A 21,105-nucleotide genomic window follows, 5' to 3' on the forward strand; every position below is an offset into this window, starting at 1 on the left:
ACTTCCTATTATGATACACTATAAGATGGTATCTGGTTGACTGAACTAGACACTTCCTATTATGATACACTATAAGATGGTATCTAGGTTGACTGAACCAGACACTTCCTATTATGATACACTATAAGATGGTATCTGGTTGACTGAACTAGACACTTCCTATTATGATACACTATAAGATGGTATCTAGGTTGACTGAACCAGACACTTCCTATTATGATACACTATAAGATGGTATCTGGTTGACTGAACTAGACACTTCCTATTATGATACACTATAAGATGGTATCTGGTTGACTGAACCAGACACTTCCTATTATGATACACTATAAGATGGTATCTGGTTGACTGAACTAGACACTTCCTATTATGATACACTATAAGATGGTATCTGGTTGACTGAACTAGACACTTCCTATTATGATACACTATAAGATGGTATCTGGTTGACTGAACTAGACACTTCCTATTATGATACACTATAAGATGGTATCTGGTTGACTGAACCAGACACTTCCTATTATGATACACTATAAGATGGTATCTGGTTGACTGAACTAGACACTTCCTATTATGATACACTATAAGATGGTATCTGGTTGACTGAACTAGACACTTCCTATTATGATACACTATAAGATGGTATCTGGTTGACTGAACTAGACACTTCCTATTATGATACACTATAAGATGGTATCTGGTTGACTGAACTAGACACTTCCTATTATGATACACTATAAGATGGTATCTGGTTGACTGAACTAGACACTTCCTATTATGATACACTATAAGATGGTATCTGGCTGACTGAACTAGACACTTCCTATTATGATACACTATAAGATGGTATCTGGTTGACTGAACTAGACACTTCCTATTATGATACACTATAAGATGGTATCTGGTTGACTGAACTAGACACTTCCTATTATGATACACTATAAGATGGTATCTGGTTGACTGAACTAGACACTTCCTATTATGATACACTATAAGATGGTATCTGGTTGACTGAACTAGACACTTCCTATTATGATACACTATAAGATGGTAAACTAGACACTTCCTATTATGATACACTATAAGATGGTATCTGGTTGACTGAACTAGACACTTCCTATTATGATACACTATAAGATGGTATCTGGTTGACTGAACTAGACACTTCCTATTATGATACACTATAAGATGGTATCTGGTTGACTGAACTAGACACTTCCTATTATGATACACTATAAGATGGTATCTGGTTGACTGAACCTAGACACTTCCTATTATGATACACTATAAGATGGTATCTGGTTGACTGAACCAGACACTTCCTATTATGATACACTATAAGATGGTATCTGGTTGACTGAACTAGACACTTCCTATTATGATACACTATAAGATGGTATCTGGTTGACTGAACTAGACACTTCCTATTATGATACACTATAAGATGGTATCTGGTTGACTGAACTAGACACTTCCTATTATGATACACTATAAGATGGTATCTGGTTGACTGAACTAGACACTTCCTATTATGATACACTATAAGATGGTATCTGGTTGACTGAACTAGACACTTCCTATTATGATACACTATAAGATGGTATCTGGTTGACTGAACCAGACACTTCCTATTATGATACACTATAAGATGGTATCTGGTTGACTGAACTAGACACTTCCTATTATGATACACTATAAGATGGTATCTGGTTGACTGAACTAGACACTTCCTATTATGATACACTATAAGATGGTATCTGGCTGACTGAACTAGACACTTCCTATTATGATACACTATAAGATGGTATCTGGTTGACTGAACTAGACACTTCCTATTATGATACACTCACTATAAGATGGTATCTGGCTGACTGAACTAGACACTTCCTATTATGATACACTATAAGATGGTATCTGGTTGACTGAACTAGACACTTCCTATTATGATACACTATAAGATGGTATCTAGTTGACTGAACTAGACACTTCCTATTATGATACACTATAAGATGGTATCTGGCTGACTGAACTAGACACTTCCTATTATGATACACTATAAGATGGTATCTGGTTGACTGAACCTAGACACTTCCTATTATGATACACTATAAGATGGTATCTAGTTGACTGAACTAGACACTTCCTATTATGATACACTATAAGATGGTATCTGGTTGACTGAACTAGACACTTCCTATTATGATACACTATAAGATGGTATCTGGTTGACTGAACCAGACACTTCCTATTATGATACACTATAAGATGGTATCTAGTTGACTGAACTAGACACTTCCTATTATGATACACTATAAGATGGTATCTAGTTGACTGAACTAGACACTTCCTATTATGATACACTATAAGATGGTATCTAGTTGACTGAACCAGACACTTCCTATTATGATACACTATAAGATGGTATCTAGTTGACTGAACTAGACACTTCCTATTATGATACACTATAAGATGGTATCTGGTTGACTGAACTAGACACTTCCTATTATGATACACTATAAGATGGTATCTGGTTGACTGAACTAGACACTTCCTATTATGATACACTATAAGATGGTATCTGGTTGACTGAACTAGACACTTCCTATTATGATACACTATAAGATGGTATCTGGTTGACTGAACTAGACACTTCCTATTATGATACACTATAAGATGGTATCTGGTTGACTGAACCAGACACTTCCTATTATGATACACTATAAGATGGTATCTGGTTGACTGAACTAGACACTTCCTATTATGATACACTATAAGATGGTATCTGGTTGACTGAACCAGACACTTCCTATTATGATACACTATAAGATGGTATCTGGCTGACTGAACTAGACACTTCCTATTATGATACACTATAAGATGGTATCTGGTTGACTGAACTAGACACTTCCTATTATGATACACTATAAGATGGTATCTGGTTGACTGAACCAGACACTTCCTATTATGATACACTATAAGATGGTATCTGGTTGACTGAACCAGACACTTCCTATTATGATACACTATAAGATGGTATCTAGTTGACTGAACTAGACACTTCCTATTATGATACACTATAAGATGGTATCTGGTTGACTGAACCAGACACTTCCTATTATGATACACTATAAGATGGTATCTGGCTGATTGAAGTCATTACAGTTGAAGCGACCCTCAGGCACCTAATACTTAGCAGTCGTGATACAAATCATTATAGTTATCGAGGTCATCAGACACTTGTTACTGACATAAGCTATAGAAAATATAAAACATAAGCTATAGAAAATATAAAACAAAGTAGTTAAAGAACTGAAATTTATTTTAATTTATTTTTCCCTTTAAATACGATGTACATCAAATGACAGCTTTACAACGTAATGTATCACATGACATTATAACAGACAAATCCTCTATATTTATTTTGTCATCCACAAATAGAGGATAAATCCTATCCTCATCAGTGTAAGGGGAGACAATCCTCTGTCAATTGTTTACCAGTAGCAAGCAGGGAATCCTTGTTAACTGTCGGTATCTGGGAAAGCATTTTTTGTATCGGGTACTTAGCCAGTAACCTTTGTTTTATTTATTAACCTACAGGTATCACCTCGAGCCTTGTTTCTCTCATAACAAAATATTCACACTGAAAAATGTAGGTGGTTTTCGTCTTTTGAATACTTTAGCATGTAATGGATTGGTTTTTGATGATTTTCAATACATTTTAACTGAAAAAATCTCAATTATTACGGCTATTTCTCTCATATCAAAAATGTCTCTAAATGTTCTTTAAATAACATCATGAAAACAATTTGAAATGTAAGACCCGGAATGATAGTTTTAGACTTCTTACATGTCAACATGTTGTACGATGCATTCAGCAGAACCAGAAGTTTCTGTTATTTTTGTATTGTTATTGATCATGATTGATGATGTACAGGCTTCACTGATGTCAGGTAAAACATACGTTTTAAAAGTCATCATAATGTAGATGGCTTTGTACTATTGTATACTGAAATCAGTATTACCTATCTTTGCAAAGCTGTACATATACATCCTCTATATATACACCCTTTGAAAATTCAAAACTAAATACTGGTAGTTGTGATTTGTTTAGTGACAGTGAATACTTTTCTATTCTCATTTTTGAATAGTGCTTTTTAGTTGTCACTGTTTTTTTTACCCATCTTTGCCAATCCTGTATACCTCAATGACCGAAGTCAAACAGTTCTGATTTGTTTAAACAGGGCTAGAGCTTTTCCTATGCTGATTGCTTAATCAATGTTTCATTTTGGATTGAACTTATATTAGTTGTCTCCCTTTAAAATACAAGTTGTATTTTATACTAGGAACCAATCTTTCTTAATCTGTGATCAGACATCTTCAGTCATACATATCAGATTACCTACATAAACTTGACTTTGATGAAGCCGAATATTTCAACCCTTTATTTCTATAACAGATGAGGGTACAATGAGCATGGAGAGACAATAAACTTTATACATATTATATTAGAGATGATTACGTTGTTCAATGTTACATTCATTGTCAGCCGAGTCACAAGATGTCAAATAGTGCATGTTAACAACAAGATTTGAACTAATGAATAATATATCCATCGACACTGAGCATGCATAATACTTCACCTCAACGGTCAGCGATTACAGAATACTACACAAAATTTACAGGATATACCGATAGTTTTTTATATCGCCTGTAACCCATTCCTTCACCAACTACTATCAATTGTAGGTTACCGACAATGTTGGTTTGACATCGCCTGTAACCCTTTTCTTCACTAACAAATGTGGGTTACTAACAATGTTGATTTGACATCGCCTGTAACCCATTTCTTCACTAACAAATGTGGGTTACTAACAATGTTGGTTTGACATCGCCTGTAACCCATTTCTTCACTAACAAATGTGGGTTACTAACAATGTTGATTTGACATCGCCTCTAACCCATTTCTTCACTAACAAATGTGGGTTACTAACAATGTTGATTTGACATCGCCTGTAACCCATTCCTTTACTATCAATTGTGGGTTACCGAAAGTGTTGGTTTGACATCCATGTAACCCATTCCTTCACTAACAAATGTGGGTTACTAACAATGTTGGTTTGACATCGCCTGTAACCCATTCCTTCACTAACAAATGTGGGTTACCGACAGTGTTGGTTTGACATCCATGTAACCCATTCCTTTACTAACAAATGTGGGTTACCGACAGTGTGGTTTGACATCCATGTAACCCATTCCTTCACTAACAAATGTGGGTTACCGACAGTGTTGGTTTGACATCCATGTAACCCATTCCTTCACTAACAAATATGGGTTACCGACAGTGTTGGTTTGACATCCATGTAACCCATTCCTTCACTAACAAATGTGGGTTACCGACAATGTTGGTTTGACATCCATGTAACCCATTCCTTCACTAACAAATGTGGGTTACCGACAATGTTGGTTTGACATCGCCTGTAACCCATTCCTTCACTTACAAATGTGGGTTACCGACAGTGTTGGTTTGACATCCATGTAACCCATTCCTTCACTAACAAATGTGGGTTACTAACATTGTTGGTTTGACATCCATGTAACCCATTCCTTCACTAACAAATGTGGGTTACCGACAATGTTGGTTTGACATCGCCTGTAACCCATTCCTTCACTAACAAATGTGGGTTACCGACAGTGTTGGTTTGACATCGCCTGTAACCCATTCCTTCACTAACAAATGTGGGTTACTAACAATGTTGGTTTGACATTGCCTATTACTATTCCTTCATTTACTTCTATTTAATGGGGGTTACTGACAATGTTGGTTTGGGGTATGGACAAAGTCAACATGAGTGATGTTATGAGTAGTACACTATATGAACTATAATCATTGCCAATATTGTTTAAATGGATTGATGACTAAACCACAGCGTAAACTATTAGAGGGATCTATCCAAAGTATAACTATGATAATGTATCCATCACACTCTTTTATATTCCAACCTTCCAGGACCTTTAGCTTCTATATTCAGCCATCACCCCTCTCTAGATCTCAACACCAAACTCATCCTTATTTCTTCATCTTACCAAGCTATTCTGTCCTTTTAAACAAAAATGATTCAAACAATGGTCACAACCAAAAATATTTACAACATGTTTGTACAATCTTACTTAAATATAAGGCCAAAACCTGTGGAACCTTCCACTGAAATTGAAATTGATCAATTATTTTTCCCAGTGAAAATTTGTAAAACTCATTTATAAGTGATCAATGAAACAAGCTTGTACATATATCGTACATATATTCTGAATAACTTTTCATCACAGCTGGGGCAGCATGTTTATGTTCAAATTCACTTCCTATAACAATGACGAGTTTACTGCAAATACTGGTACTAGCATTAAAATTGAAGAACCCTATTATTTTTACTAAGGAATATATACTTAAAGCTAACATGATATTATATAGATGATTTCAGATTAACATATTAACGATATTGTGTATATCCAAGAATACCAATCTATGGTATCCTCACTAACCAAAAGTCAAAACAGCAAAGATTACACTACGGATGATGGTTTATTTTGGGGCAAAGATTTTATATACAGTGTATATTTATAACTGAATTCACGTTATCACAAGGGATGTACAGATGTTTATATCAGTTTGTTTACGTTGGAAGTATCAACAGCAGTATCTGGTAAACAGGAAATCAGCCAACGATGAAGGTTTTGATAGGTTCACTTCATACATCTAAGTGAGTTTTCAGCATTATTATTTTTCAAAGTGGAACCAAGATTCAATACTTCATATAGATTCAACACTATGTAGAGTTGATTGCACATAAAAGTTGCTTTCTCCCACAAAAATAAAACGAATTCATTAATTGATATAGAAAATATCTGGAGCTTCAGCTTCCTTTTTTTTTTTTTTGTAATACTTTGTTTTCGAGGTATCTTTGTAGCATATTGCATTCCAAATTTCACTTTTCTCCTTTATTTTCAAAGTATTTATATGAAAACATCACGACATTGCTATAAATGCTAAGTGATCAGGACAAAATCAGAAGCAATCGAAGTCAAAAGATTTAAATCATGTGAAGTAGTCTATTCTGTGAAGATAGTTTTACGCTGTATTTTGATTGTGATCACCTACTTATAGAAGATACCCTAAGTGTTCTTTAACGTTTAGTCCGTAATTTTCACAAAACTGAAGAGAGGTGGTGGATGTCCAGAATGAGAATGCTGGTTTTGAATTATAAACTTAATCAAAATCTTCCATAAAATTAACTATTTGCATAAAATTAGCATATAATCATATTATGCTTCTTTCTTTTGTCAGGGATCATTCATCAAATACAGCAGCTAGAACTCAACTTTTTTAAAGATAATCATGATTGCAATAAGGAGATTCACAACTGATGTAAGTTTGTATTATTTCACAATTATTCCACAAAATCCTCGTTAGAGTAAGTGAGGATCTACTATACTACATCTACTATTGATAACAGCAACATGGAGATGACCAACATTTATTTAACCAAACCAGCTTACATACATCTGTAATAACGGAACATAAAGGCTCACAATGATCCTGACAGTCAGCGCGTCATTATAATAACAATCATGAAGAGGATAACGAAACATCAGCATCAGAATTTCGAAACTTGTAGATCTGAGTTCTAACTGTCCATAGAAACTAGCTTAAATTTATAAAAATTTCCAATCTTACAAGTAAAAAATAACACAGTACTTTAGTCACAGTCGAATCAAGTTTCATCATACCGTCACACATGTACATTGTTCAGCTAATTAAACTCTATGTATCAATTATTTATGTCAAAACAACCGAAGTGGGACAGCTGAAATACAATTAAAATGCTCTTGTTTTAATTCTTTTCATTGAACTTTTTATACACCTTTTTTCTCTTGCTTATTCCAATAGAGTACAAAGAAAATTCAATACACAGATCTTAGTATGATATTTGAAGCACTTTCATTAACACTTAATAGAGACACATAAATTTGAAAATGATTTTTTTTCTGATCAACTGGTAAGATAAACTGGACGATGATTTACTACATCGAGTTTTTCTTTTTGTATTCATTTACGAATCCTTAATGTTACCAAGTTTGGATTAACAAACAGTAAGTTAGGGGTGTGGGACCTCCATTATCTATATAATGGCTTGATTACTTAGATGTCAAATGAGATATTGTCGATATACCATGCTGTGAAAACACAAATCCAGGCTATCTCAGTATCAGAGGGGAAATAATGTTGTGTCATGTAGTGAAGTCTGTTTCTTTAATAGTCTACATATTCATACAGGCAAATCAGACTATGGAGTCAATTTCAATTAACATGTCAAACAGGAAACTCTAAAAAATTACAACTTTAGTTAAAGTTAACCATCTGTTAGTAGAGGTGATGTATGTTATATTAGAGCTATTTTATCAATAAAAACTAACTTTTTTCTACTTGGTACCATTCTGTTTCTCAATATTGGATCCTACAGAGATGAGACTATTCCAACAAGGTTTCATGGTTTCAAGCAACAATATTACTGACACATCAATTTAGTCTCAAGTCTAATATTAAGCTGAATGTCATTTTAAAAGATTATCAGACTAGTGATATTTTCATGTATGGAATGTATATATATGTAATGAAGACAACCACTATCACATTTTCTATTTAAAACTCCATTTCATCCCTAGAATTATGTATTTTCACAACTTTGTAGGTTAATGACTGAGAATGTCAATTATAAAACAATGCATTCCTTTTAGTATGTGTACAATATCAATGATCACTTTGGTAAATTCAGAGGTCAATTAAAACATATCTCGGTTTCAATATTTTCAAAGCTTCTACATACATCAGAACATAATCGTTTTTCTCAAAAGGCTTATTTTGATCCGACTCTGCAAGCAAAATCTGACTTTAGTCAGGAAGAGTATATTCTATATATATATCTATATATGTATATATTATAATGCATATATTGAATTTCTGAAATGTTTCTTGTGAAATAAGTTATAACCTTCATCATAACTTGAAACAGAAATTATGTTTCGCACCTCTGATCACACATACAGGATGATGTCACTAAATTCATACATAAATGCATTTAAACAAATTCCATACTACATACATTATACATCACACAACAATACAAAACAAATATATAGGTAAAGAGTAAACAAAACTAGCCACTTAATATGTCAAAACATAAATAGTCTCTAAAATAACGTTCTAGAACATTCTAAAGTGAAACATAACATTTGTGTGATGTTAAAGAATTGAGTTGTCTCCCCATAATTGCTAATATAAATGTTATGAAACAAAACATTTCTTAGACTCAAAAGATGGAAATGGAAAATAATGAGATGTAATAAAATACACAATCTGATAACAAAATGTATAAATGAATAAATACTTTTAACTTTGAAGATCAGAAGAATTGAAATTAATGGATATATCTGTCGTGTTCATCCAGCTTTAACTTTAAAATTACTTTTTAGAAAAAAAAAATCTGAAACGTTCCTAACTAACTAAATTACTGGGAACATCCCGATATAAACAAGCAACCTTACACATCCAATATCTTATGTAACTTTCCCTCCAGATTTTGTTATCTTTGGAATGTCTGGTAACGTCACAGTACCGATAATACATGTTTCACAATTCATCACCTTAGCTTATCAATTATTGCACATAAGACTTGACAAACCCCAGAATCATTCTTTTAAAATTGCTCTAGATTTACAAATTATGTACAAAATGAAAATGATCATGAGACATCATCAGTAAAGAAATGAGCCAGCCGTGTTTACTATAACACATGGCCTCAAATTTCCACTATAATCTCACTAGTTTACATCCTCATAGTTACACAATGTCAAATAAGAAATAAATTTCTGAAAAAGAGACAAATACTATCTAATAGATTGTGACAAAAATTCATAATCTTTTTCTCTAAAACTTCAGTAGTCCAGATTAACTCTTTCTACGCCTGATGATCGTTTTGATGTAATACAATGTATCACTGACTCCATACAGCATTCTAGGAACCAGACAGTTATTTGTGTTGATGCCATGATGTGTCAGCACTGCTGAAAGAGTTAACAAGGTTTTATGGTAGAAGTGTATCCTTAAGTGGATGTGGTCGCTGTCTGTAGCAGATGTTCCCATCACAACATTGATGGATTTGAAGTATCCCAGTGGCGCATTGAAGTTAACAACATCCGCCTCCCTGACTGCCACCACCGCCTGAAGAGGGCATGCTGGGATTGCTAGGAGAGTGTTGAGGTCCAATCTTAATACCATTTGCCTGAGTGAGAAAAAAACGTGAAAATATATACTAGGTATAAAAGTAGTTATGGCAACTCAATGAGACAGAGATCAATGTACATTAATTCATCTTCTCAACTACACACTGGTACAATACATATCATAAATATGGACCTGACTTTGTCTATTATCGTCAGATATTATCAACACACAGGAACCATGTCTTGCTGTTTAAAATGTCTGTATTGATGAAAGAAAATAGATTTTTGTACAGACACACAGATGAATTTCAAGTGTGACAAACTCACCTCATTGTTTATATCAAACACACCATCCTGTATCTTCTGGTAGATTTCTTTTGCAGTGTTGATGAATGCCTGTAACATGTAATCGACCAATGAGAATGTGACATATTAACTGGTATTTATTTAGAGGTGATAACCATTGTTCTCTAATGCCTGTAACATGTAATCGACCAATGAGAATGTGACATATTAACTGGTATTTATTTAGATGTGATAACCATTGTCCTCTAATGCCTGTAACATGTAATCGACCAATGAGAATGTGACATATTAACTGGTATTTATTTAGATGTGATAACCATTGTTCCCCCCAATGAGAATGTGACATATCAACTGGTATTTATTTTGATGTGATGACCATTGTTCCCTAATGCCTGTTACATGTAAACGACCAATGAAAACGTTACATTAAGTTGTTTTTATTTTGAGGTGATAACCATTTTTCCCTTCAGCAGATTTGGCTTTCACAAGCAATGGTAGCCTGCACAAACATTTTCTTTGATGCAAGTCAAAGGTCAAAATGTAGGTCAGAGTGACCTAATTTTGATACATGACACACTGCCTTACCCAAGTGAACCAATAACCGAAGTATGAATTCCAGTGACAAGTAGTGTAGACAAAGCAAACTATAGTCCCAGTTCCTAGTGGGGACTATTCATTTGGGATGAATGAATTCTTAAAAATAAATGAAATAACTTTCATATCAGCTATAATTATGCCATACAAACCTCCTCTACATTAGCAGCTGTTTTGGCAGAGGTTTCCATAAAGATGAGTCCATGCTCCCGGGCAAATGCTTCACCTTCCTCCTTTTTAACATCTCGTCTTGCTTCTAAATCACTGCATAGAGTAAATTAGATAGTTTGGTTTAAATTACACAAAATGTTTCAAAATAAACAGAACATTAAAAACAGAGGCAAAATTACCATTCAGTTTTTTGGTCGGTCCTGAAATTATCAAACAATATAAAGTGGGTTCTCTCGACATGTGGGAGTCTAATATCAAAAGTCTAGGACTCAAATATTTGTGTCGTAAAAGTCTTGATATAAATCACCTTGAACTATATTTAAGTGTTTTCTCCAAGACATAAAAGCACCATACCATGAACGTGGGACGACATGAGAAGAGTTTTGGTTACTGCTGTTGGGGGGGTATTTCAGCTGTGGTACATCTTCAAATAGGGCATTTTACATCATTTGCAATTTGTAAGTTTCCCAAGAATGTGTTTATCTCTACTAATAAGTTGACTTGATTCAGTTACATGGCCTGGCCAACAGGAACAGCTTTCACTTAGCTACCATAACAGTCACGCTAGCTTAATTTTGGTTTTAGTGTATTTCTTATAAATTATATTAGCCAGGTCATCTACTAGAGAGAGTTAAGCACCACAGCTGTTATAGCCCCTTAGCCCAATATATTAGTATTATAAATAGTCGTATAACTTCAGTCTGTGTTGGAGTCTTTTGTTCATAAGTTACCTTTTGTTTCCTATCAACATGATGACCATGTTAGAGTTTGAATGCTGTCTTGCATCTTCCAACCATGTTGTTAAATGATTAAATGTGTCCCTCCTGAAAAAAATTAGCAAACATTATAACCTAACACCTTATAAAAGCTAATACATTTATGTATAAGTATCAATCAAGAAATAAGTAACCTGCAATTTTCAGAATAAAAATTCATTCCACAATGTTTGGCTTTCAATCTTGTCTTAGCTGTTACACATTTACAAAGGATAAGGACAGGTGTGTTACTTGTGTGATATGTTACCTGGTAATGTCATTACAAAGGATAAGGACAGGTGTGTTACTTGTGTGATTTGTTACCTGGTAATGTCATACACTAACAGTGCTCCAGCGGCTCCTCTGTAGTAGGACCTGGTAATAGACCGGAATGACTCCTGTCCAGCCTAAAACATATGTCATTTAGGAGAGTTAATCAGGTGCATCGAATACAGAATAAGATATATATCATATGTTCAATGTCAAACTACTTTTATAATTTTTATCTGACAAGTGTCTGGTAACATTGCTAATTTTTTACATCAGATAAGTGTACGGAAATTTACTTTGTAACAAGAGGCCCAGGGCCTGTATCGCTCACCTGGATTTCATGAGATATGAAACAAGAATGATGATTAAGTATATATGTCACTGGTATTGCTATGTCAATATATCATAGGCATTTTATATGGGTACGTGAGGATTTTATGTCAAAAAATGCATTAATTAACTTTTGGCAAAACCCCATAGGGATACTACCACACAAATGTGAGTGATATCCATTGCTTAGTTTCAGACAAGAAGTTGTTCATATCAATTCAGCCAAACTGACCCCTCTTGGCCCCCGCCCCTCAGGCCCCTGGGGGGTCAGCCTCACCATTTGCACAATTTTGAATGCCCACCCAATAGTGATGCTACCAGGCAAATATGAGCAATATCCATTGCTTGGTTTCAGAGAAGCACTCGCTAATATCAATATAGCCCAATTGACCACATTTGGCCCCGCCCCTCGGGCCCCTGGGGGGTCAGCTCCATCAATTGTACAATTTTTAATCCCCACCCCATAGTGATGCTACCAGACAAATATGAGCAATATCCATCGCTTGGTTTCAGAGAAGAAGTCGTTTATATTAAGAGAGCCAAATTGAACCCTTTGGCCCCGCCCCTCAGACCCCTAAGGTGTCAGCTCCATCATTTGTACAATTTTTAATCCCCACCCCATAGTGATGCTACCAGGCAAATATGAGCGATATCCATCGCTTGGTTTCTGAGAAGAAGGTCGTTTATATTAAGAGAGCCAAATTGGCCCCGCCCCTCAGACCCCTTGGGGGTCAGCCCCATCTTTTGTACAATTTTGAATCCCCACCCCATAGGGATGCTACCAGGCCAATATGAGTGATATCCATTGCTTAGTTTCAGAGCAGAAGTTGTTTATATCAATTCTGTAAAATTGACCCTTTTTGGCCCCACCCCTCAGACCTCAGGAGGTTCAGCCCCATCATTTGTACAATTTCAAATTCCTACCCCAAGGTAATGCAACCAGTAAAATATGAGAGATATCCATTGTTCGGTTCCAGAGAAGAAGTCAATTATATGAATATAGTCCGATTGACCACATTTGGCCCCGCCCCTCAGGCCCCTGGGGGGGTCAGTCCCATCATTTGTACAATTTTGAATCCCAACCCAATAGTGATGCCACCAGGCAAATATGAGTGATAGCTATTGCTAGGTTTCAGAGAAGAAGTCGATTATATCAATAGCGCAAAGATGACCCCTTTTGGCCCCGCCCCAGAGGCCCCCAGGGGGTCAGTCCCATCATTTGTACAATTTTGAATCCCAACCCCATATTGATGCTACAAGGCAAATATGACTGACAGGCATTGCTCGGTTTCAGAGAAGAAGTTGTTTATATCAATATAGCCAAATTGACCACATTCGGCCCCATCCCTCAGGCCCCTGGCATGGGGGGGGTCAGCCCCATCATTTGTACAATTTTGAATCCCCACCCCATAATGATGCTACCAGGCAAATATGAGCGACAGCATTTGTTCGGTTTCAGAGAAGAAGTCGTTTATCTGAATATAGCCAGATTGATCACATTCGGCCCCGCCCCTCAGGTCCCTGGGGGGTCAGCCCCATCATTTGTACAATTTTGAATCCCCACCTCATAGTGATGCTACCAGGCAAATATGAGTGATAGCCATTGCTTGGTTTCAGAGAAGAAGTCGTTTATATCAATAGCGCAAAAATGACCCCTTTTGGCCCCGCCCCAGAGGCCCCCAGGGGGTCAGCCCCATCATTTGTACAATTTTGAGTCCCCTACCCATAGGGATGCTTCTGACCAAATTTGGTCAAATTCTGATGTGTGGTTATGAAGAAGAAGTCAATTGTTGACGGACGGACGACGGACGCAACGGTATGGCATAAGCAAACCTTGGTCCTTCGGACCAGGTGAGCTAAAAATGAGAATGTGAGTTTTGTTTCATTTTTAAAATAACTATGAATTCAAATACATACCGTATCCCAAATCTGCAGTTTGATTTGTTTTCCATCGATTGTGATCATACGAGCTCCAAATTCCACACCTATTGATAGAAACATAACAATTAGTATTAATATATGTTGTAACATAAAGTTTAACTTTCAAGATATAATCTAAATGTGACAGGCCGCACTTTATTTAGTTACTAGACTTCACTGAACAGTTCAATTACACACTAATAAATAATCCTTTTATAGTACATGTACACCGTTCATCATTTAAATGTACGCTGTTCATGATTAACAAGTGGCATTTGCCTGTGATGTTAATAGAAGCATGATTCAGGTCTCTCCAATCACTCGCTGTGACATCAATATTTCAATTTGATAATATTCATATTCAGACTCATCGCATCAAGTATGAAATTCTATTAGTCATTCATAAGGTTTTTTTAAAAGCTAAAATTCTTTCAATCATTTTTCAAAACAAATACGTTTTTGTTTAGTTAATAGCAATTTTGTTTGCACATTATATTTACCAATCAAAATACATATGTGCCAAATGATATTCTCTGTCTGTGTGTCTTTTTACCTGCAACTAATATACACTGGTACCAGTGAAAAGAAAAAAAAGAAAGTCATTCAAAAACTCTACGAACAAAATAAAACTTACCTATTGTCAGATCATGGACAGGCTGGAATCTCTTGTCTGTGAACTGAAGGAGTAGACAGGATTTTCCAACCCCTGCAAAACAAATTAGGTTGTCTTGCTTATTTGTAAGACATTCAGATTTTTTCTCTTCCTTTTAAAATAACTTGTGTACTACTTTATATCTGGGTGTCCTTAACACCCATATCATATAGGCATCAGGCTTTAAAACAACTGGTGTACTACTTTATATCTGGGTATCCTCGCAACCAACGCATAGGGGCATCAGGCTTTAAAATAACTGTGTATTACTTTATATCTGGGTATCCTAGCAACCAACGCATAGGGGCATCAGGCTTTAAAATAACTGTGTTTTACTTTATATCTGGGTATCCTAGCAACCAACGCATAGGGGCATCAGGCTTTAAAATAACTGTGTATTACTTTATATCTGGGTATCCTAGCAACCAACGCATAGGGGCATCAGGCTTTAAAATAACTTGTGTACTACTTTATATCTTGATATCCTTATACAACCATATCATATGGGCATCAGGCTTTAAAAAAAATGTGTGTACATGTACTACTTTATATCTGGGTATCCTTACACCCAATTCAAAGGGCATCAGGCTATTAAATAACTTTTATAGGTATACTATATATAAAATTGTATACCGGTACTCATCATCTATGAATCAAATAAAACAATTATGTATAGTTTGTGATTTTATTATGGTTTGTGATTCCATTGATGCATACAGAGCTTCTAAGATCAGAATGATCCAATGAAATTGATGTACAAGTCTTTTCCTTTCAAATTGAGGACATTATATTACTGTGATTTATATTTTTTGTTGGTGGGAGCTCAAGTGAAACTTGCTTAACACAATTTTCCAATCCAATTACAGACCTGGGAACCATTTCCAGTGCCTGTCAGTAGTTTCCAAGCTGGCTGTCAGTAGCAAAAGCGGGATCACATATGCCTGATAAGTCAGGTGAAAGCTCAAAATTTTGAATTTGTAGTTATCTAGAGATGAATTTCAAGCAATTGTGTGAGGGAAAATCATTGGTACTAATAACAACAAATTAAGTGACACATATTTACTGTATTGTTTAAAGTTAACTTGCTGTAGATAATTATTTTGATCTGCATGAGCACAGGAAAAGTCTACACACCAAACAGTGTACAATCGTAACTTCCTGATATCAGCTCCCCAGACACGACCATTCCGTTTGGTAACGGTCTTTGAAATGCTGTTCGGCTTTGTTCTGTTTGTATGGTGACCTCACACTTCACACAGAGATCCTGTTACTTTATCAATGTGTTCCCACATTTTCATGAATCAACGGCCCATTTTCAACACGTCTAAGCGTATGCAAATTTTTTAAAATGCTTGTTTCCTACTGTGTCTATTTAAGCATTTATTTGAGTTTGATTAGTGGAATGCTTGTAGATTTGGAAAACAGATTGACAACGAATCACGAAATGTATGCAGAAATTTAATTAAGAAAGTGAACATGAAATATACCTAACAAATGCATTCTTTTCATTAATATCAATCTATAAACAAACTAAATTTAAATATAAGAACAAGAAAAATTACAATTTTTTTTTATTTCTGTAGCATCTCATTGTCAATTTGTAATCCTTATTTAAAGTAAATTCTGTAGCAATTACGAACAATCCGTAGAAGTTCACAGGCCTGTTATATACTGTACAGCTCCAAGCTATTGATGTAAACTGCTAAAACTGGGTCACACATTCAAATGTTTAAAAAAATTATGTTGTGTCAAATTTTGTAATTATATAATAATGACCTTCTTTTAGCTACAAACTACTAGACAAAACAGTCAATTCTATTAAGCCATGTTATGCAGAAACTTGGATTCTTGAATTTCACATTTTTTGTCACTTGCTAAAAACAGCAAGTGCCCAAAATTTCTACTTGCTAAAATACATTTTTACTTGCTTTCGTTTGTATTTAAGGATGTATATTAATATACATGTACATGTTACTGTAGTATAAACATTATAGTAATATCTAACCTCATATTTTCGTTTGAAATCAATTTATTAACAGTAGCAGAGACCTATATTAATAGTATATAGGTCGCTGACAGTAGCATGCATTGTAATACAGTCTCACATACAATCAGTTTGTAAATTGAAGTGTAAAGAAACTTCTATGATAAAGTTGATGATTAAGAAGAGAATATATAATATATATTAGTTTAAACATTGAAAATTAAACTACAATGTAAAAGTATTGAAAATTTTTAATGAATTTATAGTATATACAGTCGAATCTGTATTAAGCGACCACAAATATATGAAAAATGAACCACCACTTTGAATAAAACAAAACATTTTTTTTTTTTTTTTTTTAATAATTATTACTGTGCTAATTTTTCATCACTATATGTATTTTTTGAAATTCTTTCAGCATAGCAAAATACATCGATTTAACATGAGAAATATATTTCATTGGTTAATTAGAATACTTTCAAATTATTTATATATATATATATTTTTAATTCCTGAACTCTTGGTCCAGATTTCCGCTCCGATTATTATTTACGTTCCTGCATTTCCTACTTTAAAAACGGCGACTTTTTCACTGGCAAATATCTGTTTTAATGTCTCAAAAAAGATAACAAATCACGATTTAACAGTAAGTTAAGTGTTTATGCATTCCTTCATTGTTATATTTCGCATGCAAATTGATATATCGTATATAAAACGTCTGAAAATCGTCAGAATTCCAGACAGTCACTTCGCCTCATCTCCCGTCCTTTTGCACGAAAAGTAAAAATACTTCGGTGTTATTAAGGCGAAAATGGTTATGTAAGGCATTTTGGAGACTTCTGGTCGCTTATTGGAGAGTTATTTTCATCACGGGAATGAAAAATTGTGGTCGCTGGTCGCGTAAAAAGAGGGTCGCTTAATTGAGTTAAAATATATAGCGAAAACGCTCGGGAGGAATTGAAATGGTCGCTTAGAACAGAGGGTCACTAAATAGAGATGGTCGTTTGGACAGATTCGACTGTATTATGAAAAGCCCAATACACGTAAATGTGTTTCTGACATCGATCCATATGCATTATCCTATTGTTTTATTTGCATTGTATGCACTTTTTAACTTTGAAGAACTTATCCTGAAGAATTAAAATGAAAAAGAAGTTATCACTTAGTGTGAGCAAATTCTTTAATAAGTGGTAGTAATTATTTATTTATTTGATTTATGTTCGATTTTCATGAACATCTGTCGTACCATGTAAATCATGCCGATCTGTTGAACAAAGTCTGGTTGCTGTCCGTTCGGTAACTCGTCGTTCCGTTACAAAATGTCTGGTATTCGCGTACATCAAATAGTGAACATTTGAATTGTAAATAAATAAAAAAAAAATCATAGAATTCCTGAAGAAATCTCTTTCCGATAATTAAAACAAGCCGATCAGATTGGCTGCAGATGACGACCTCCGATCTATGTTGTTTCCTAACCTGAATAATGTGTAGTGATCTCAATTATAGGCGCAATCATATGCTACCGAACGTACAGCGTAAATCCTTCGTGTTTACCTCACAAACAAATAAATCGTGTTTTTCATTTCTTCATTGAAATTAATTTTGAGATTGAATCATTATTCTTGACTTTTTTGCCAGGTGTCACTTCATCACTATCGCTTGTGCCACTAGTTTGCCTTTTAAAAAAGACGTAATTTTTCTAGCAGACGTATTTTCTACCATGACTAGACCAGTCTCTGACAGACGCTTGTAACATTAGGGCTTCCAGCAAGTTTCAAACGTCTACGTGAATGTATACAGGAGGACAAGCCCGACAGACCTTTTTTTCAGATTTGACAAGTTACGATGTTGCGATGGCCAAAACCTTGATGTGTAAATATAAACAACTGCATTTTTTCACAAACAGCGCTTATTTATTATTTTGTTATGATAGTTACATTTTGCATTTGACGAATCAACTCGCTGAAAAAAGCAAGTGCATAATATTTCTCTCGCTAATCTCGGAATTCAGCTCGCAAATAGCAAGTAATCAAGCATTAAATTCGAGGCCTGTTCTGGTTTTCCTCTCAAATTAATTAAAGAGTTCAGATTGTCTTAGCTCACTGATGATGCACACATACCAATGTGTGTCCAAGTGAATGTCCTTAATGGTAACACTTCTAAATATGACCAGTTTAAACAGATCTACCTAGCTAGCTCCCTTCCAAATTTACTACAGCGATCTTGAAACTTGGAATTGTTAAGTCATGAACAGGAACCAGGCTCTAATCTCCAAATTTAAAATATTTGAAGCAGAACCTGTTATTAATTGTCCTATTCTTAGCTCATTTTCACCGGTTAATGAACCACCTTCAAAAATAAAGAATGAAATAACCATCTTTTCATTTGTTTACATTTTGTTTAACTAGCCATAAACAACACAAATCAATTAATTACTAACCGAAGGTTTACCGAAAGTTATCAACATTAACCCATACCCTAGCCTGAGCTTTCTCTGGTCCTGACACCATGTCTGATGTAGGGCCAGAGCACATCACTATATGAAAACATGGAATCCTCTGACACCTTTTGGTGTCGCTAAGATTTTAGTGTGAACGTAATAAAATCAGGCATGGCATAACACCTGCCTTATATATATATGAATAAATGAGATATTTTTTTTGTTACCTCAAAACAACTATTTAGGTCATCAATGCTGATGATTTATCACTACGCATTGCACTTGGTTAAAAGTACAACTTTTTGGGGGGGTATATATTTGATAAATGTTATGAAGTGACTTAGTTTTAAGCAAGAAAGGACAATGTGATGGCAGATTTAATTTGAAGACATCAAAAGTGTCGGCAGTAACTAAAGACTGGGGGAGAAGATTCTGTTGGGTTATAGTTGTGGGTTAGAAGGAGTATTTTGTAGCAGTGTCTAGACATTTATAGAGATGTTTGAATGCATATGGATTTTCACCGATGTTTGTCAAATGTAAGTTCTTCAAAAACTGTAACTCCACACTCAGTCAATAAGCTCCTTTGTGAGCGTCCATTGCTGGTCGACTTATTGTCCTACACTCTATTACATAATCGACAGATGTCAATGCATCATCATCACACAAAGATATATATAACATACTAGATCTATACAATTATTCCAGAGTCACCTTTACGTCAAACAAATGATTCAAAGAAACATTAGCAATGCAAATACTGGCAATAACTCATATGGTATTGTTTGAAAAATCAAACAGGCTATTCTCTGACAAAATAAAAACAAATCGCGAAAAATATTCAGATGAAGTGATATCGATTTTTTCCTCTGCCCGACTGAATAAGAGTTATACAAATGGTACAATTGCTATATGACGTATGATCACACATAATTCTATATGAACCATTTGAAAGTGTTAAATATTGATGACAATACCCCTTTTTTCCACAAAAGGAGATGATAGGATAGTTTTTACAGTACGCATAGGTGGTGCTTCGTGTTTGGGCAGCCATTTTGTGATTATTCGTCGTTTGCAGAATAATGCGACACACGGCTAACAGCCTTTACCTTTTAGACGATAAATAATCCTATATCTTACCGTAGTATTACAAGCATGCATTTATAGAATACATATTTACCTGTATCTCCAATGATAATGTACTTGAATAAATATGCGTATGACATCTTTATCCACGAAGCAGAGTTGATTCTTGGTTGATGATGTCAAGTTTGTTGACGTCACGTCACCCTAACCCGGAAGTAGATAAATGGATCTCAACCTAATATTTGAGTCGGTTCTTATCCGGATAAAAAAAAACTAGCATTTCAAAAACTTTTCCTCTGCAAACTTTAATTGTGTGATGGCTGAT

At 34.9% G+C, this 21,105-nt stretch overlaps 1 protein-coding gene across 1 annotated transcript; it reads right to left on the reverse strand.

Annotated features, from left to right (window-relative positions):
• Positions 1-3,301: 3,301 nt before the first annotated feature.
• LOC117337386 (ras-related protein Rab-2) lies at positions 3,302-21,006 on the reverse strand. The gene is made up of 8 exons (XM_033898357.1): positions 20,875-21,006; positions 15,256-15,327; positions 14,619-14,686; positions 12,426-12,508; positions 12,078-12,170; positions 11,328-11,439; positions 10,603-10,671; positions 3,302-10,334 (listed from the first exon to the last, which is right to left on the reverse strand). The coding sequence occupies exons 1-8, from the start codon at positions 20,918-20,920 to the stop codon at positions 10,239-10,241; spliced, it is 639 nt and encodes a 212-aa protein (XP_033754248.1). The 5' UTR covers positions 20,921-21,006; the 3' UTR covers positions 3,302-10,238.
• Positions 21,007-21,105: the final 99 nt, after the last annotated feature.

Source organism: Pecten maximus, chromosome 11 (genome assembly GCF_902652985.1).
Source record: "Pecten maximus chromosome 11, xPecMax1.1, whole genome shotgun sequence".
Lineage (NCBI taxonomy): Eukaryota > Metazoa > Mollusca > Bivalvia > Pectinida > Pectinidae > Pecten > Pecten maximus.

Coding starts and splice junctions, on each gene's coding strand:
- LOC117337386 (XM_033898357.1), bottom strand. CDS start 20,920: ATGTCATACGCATATTTATTCAAGTACATTATCATTGGAGATACAG. Junction 15,328..20,874: donor CATTATCATTGGAGATACAG/GTAAATATGTAT, acceptor TTTGTTTTGCAG/GGGTTGGAAAATCCTGTCTA. Junction 10,672..11,327: donor CAGCTGCTAATGTAGAGGAG/GTTTGTATGGCA, acceptor TACATGTTACAG/GCATTCATCAACACTGCAAA.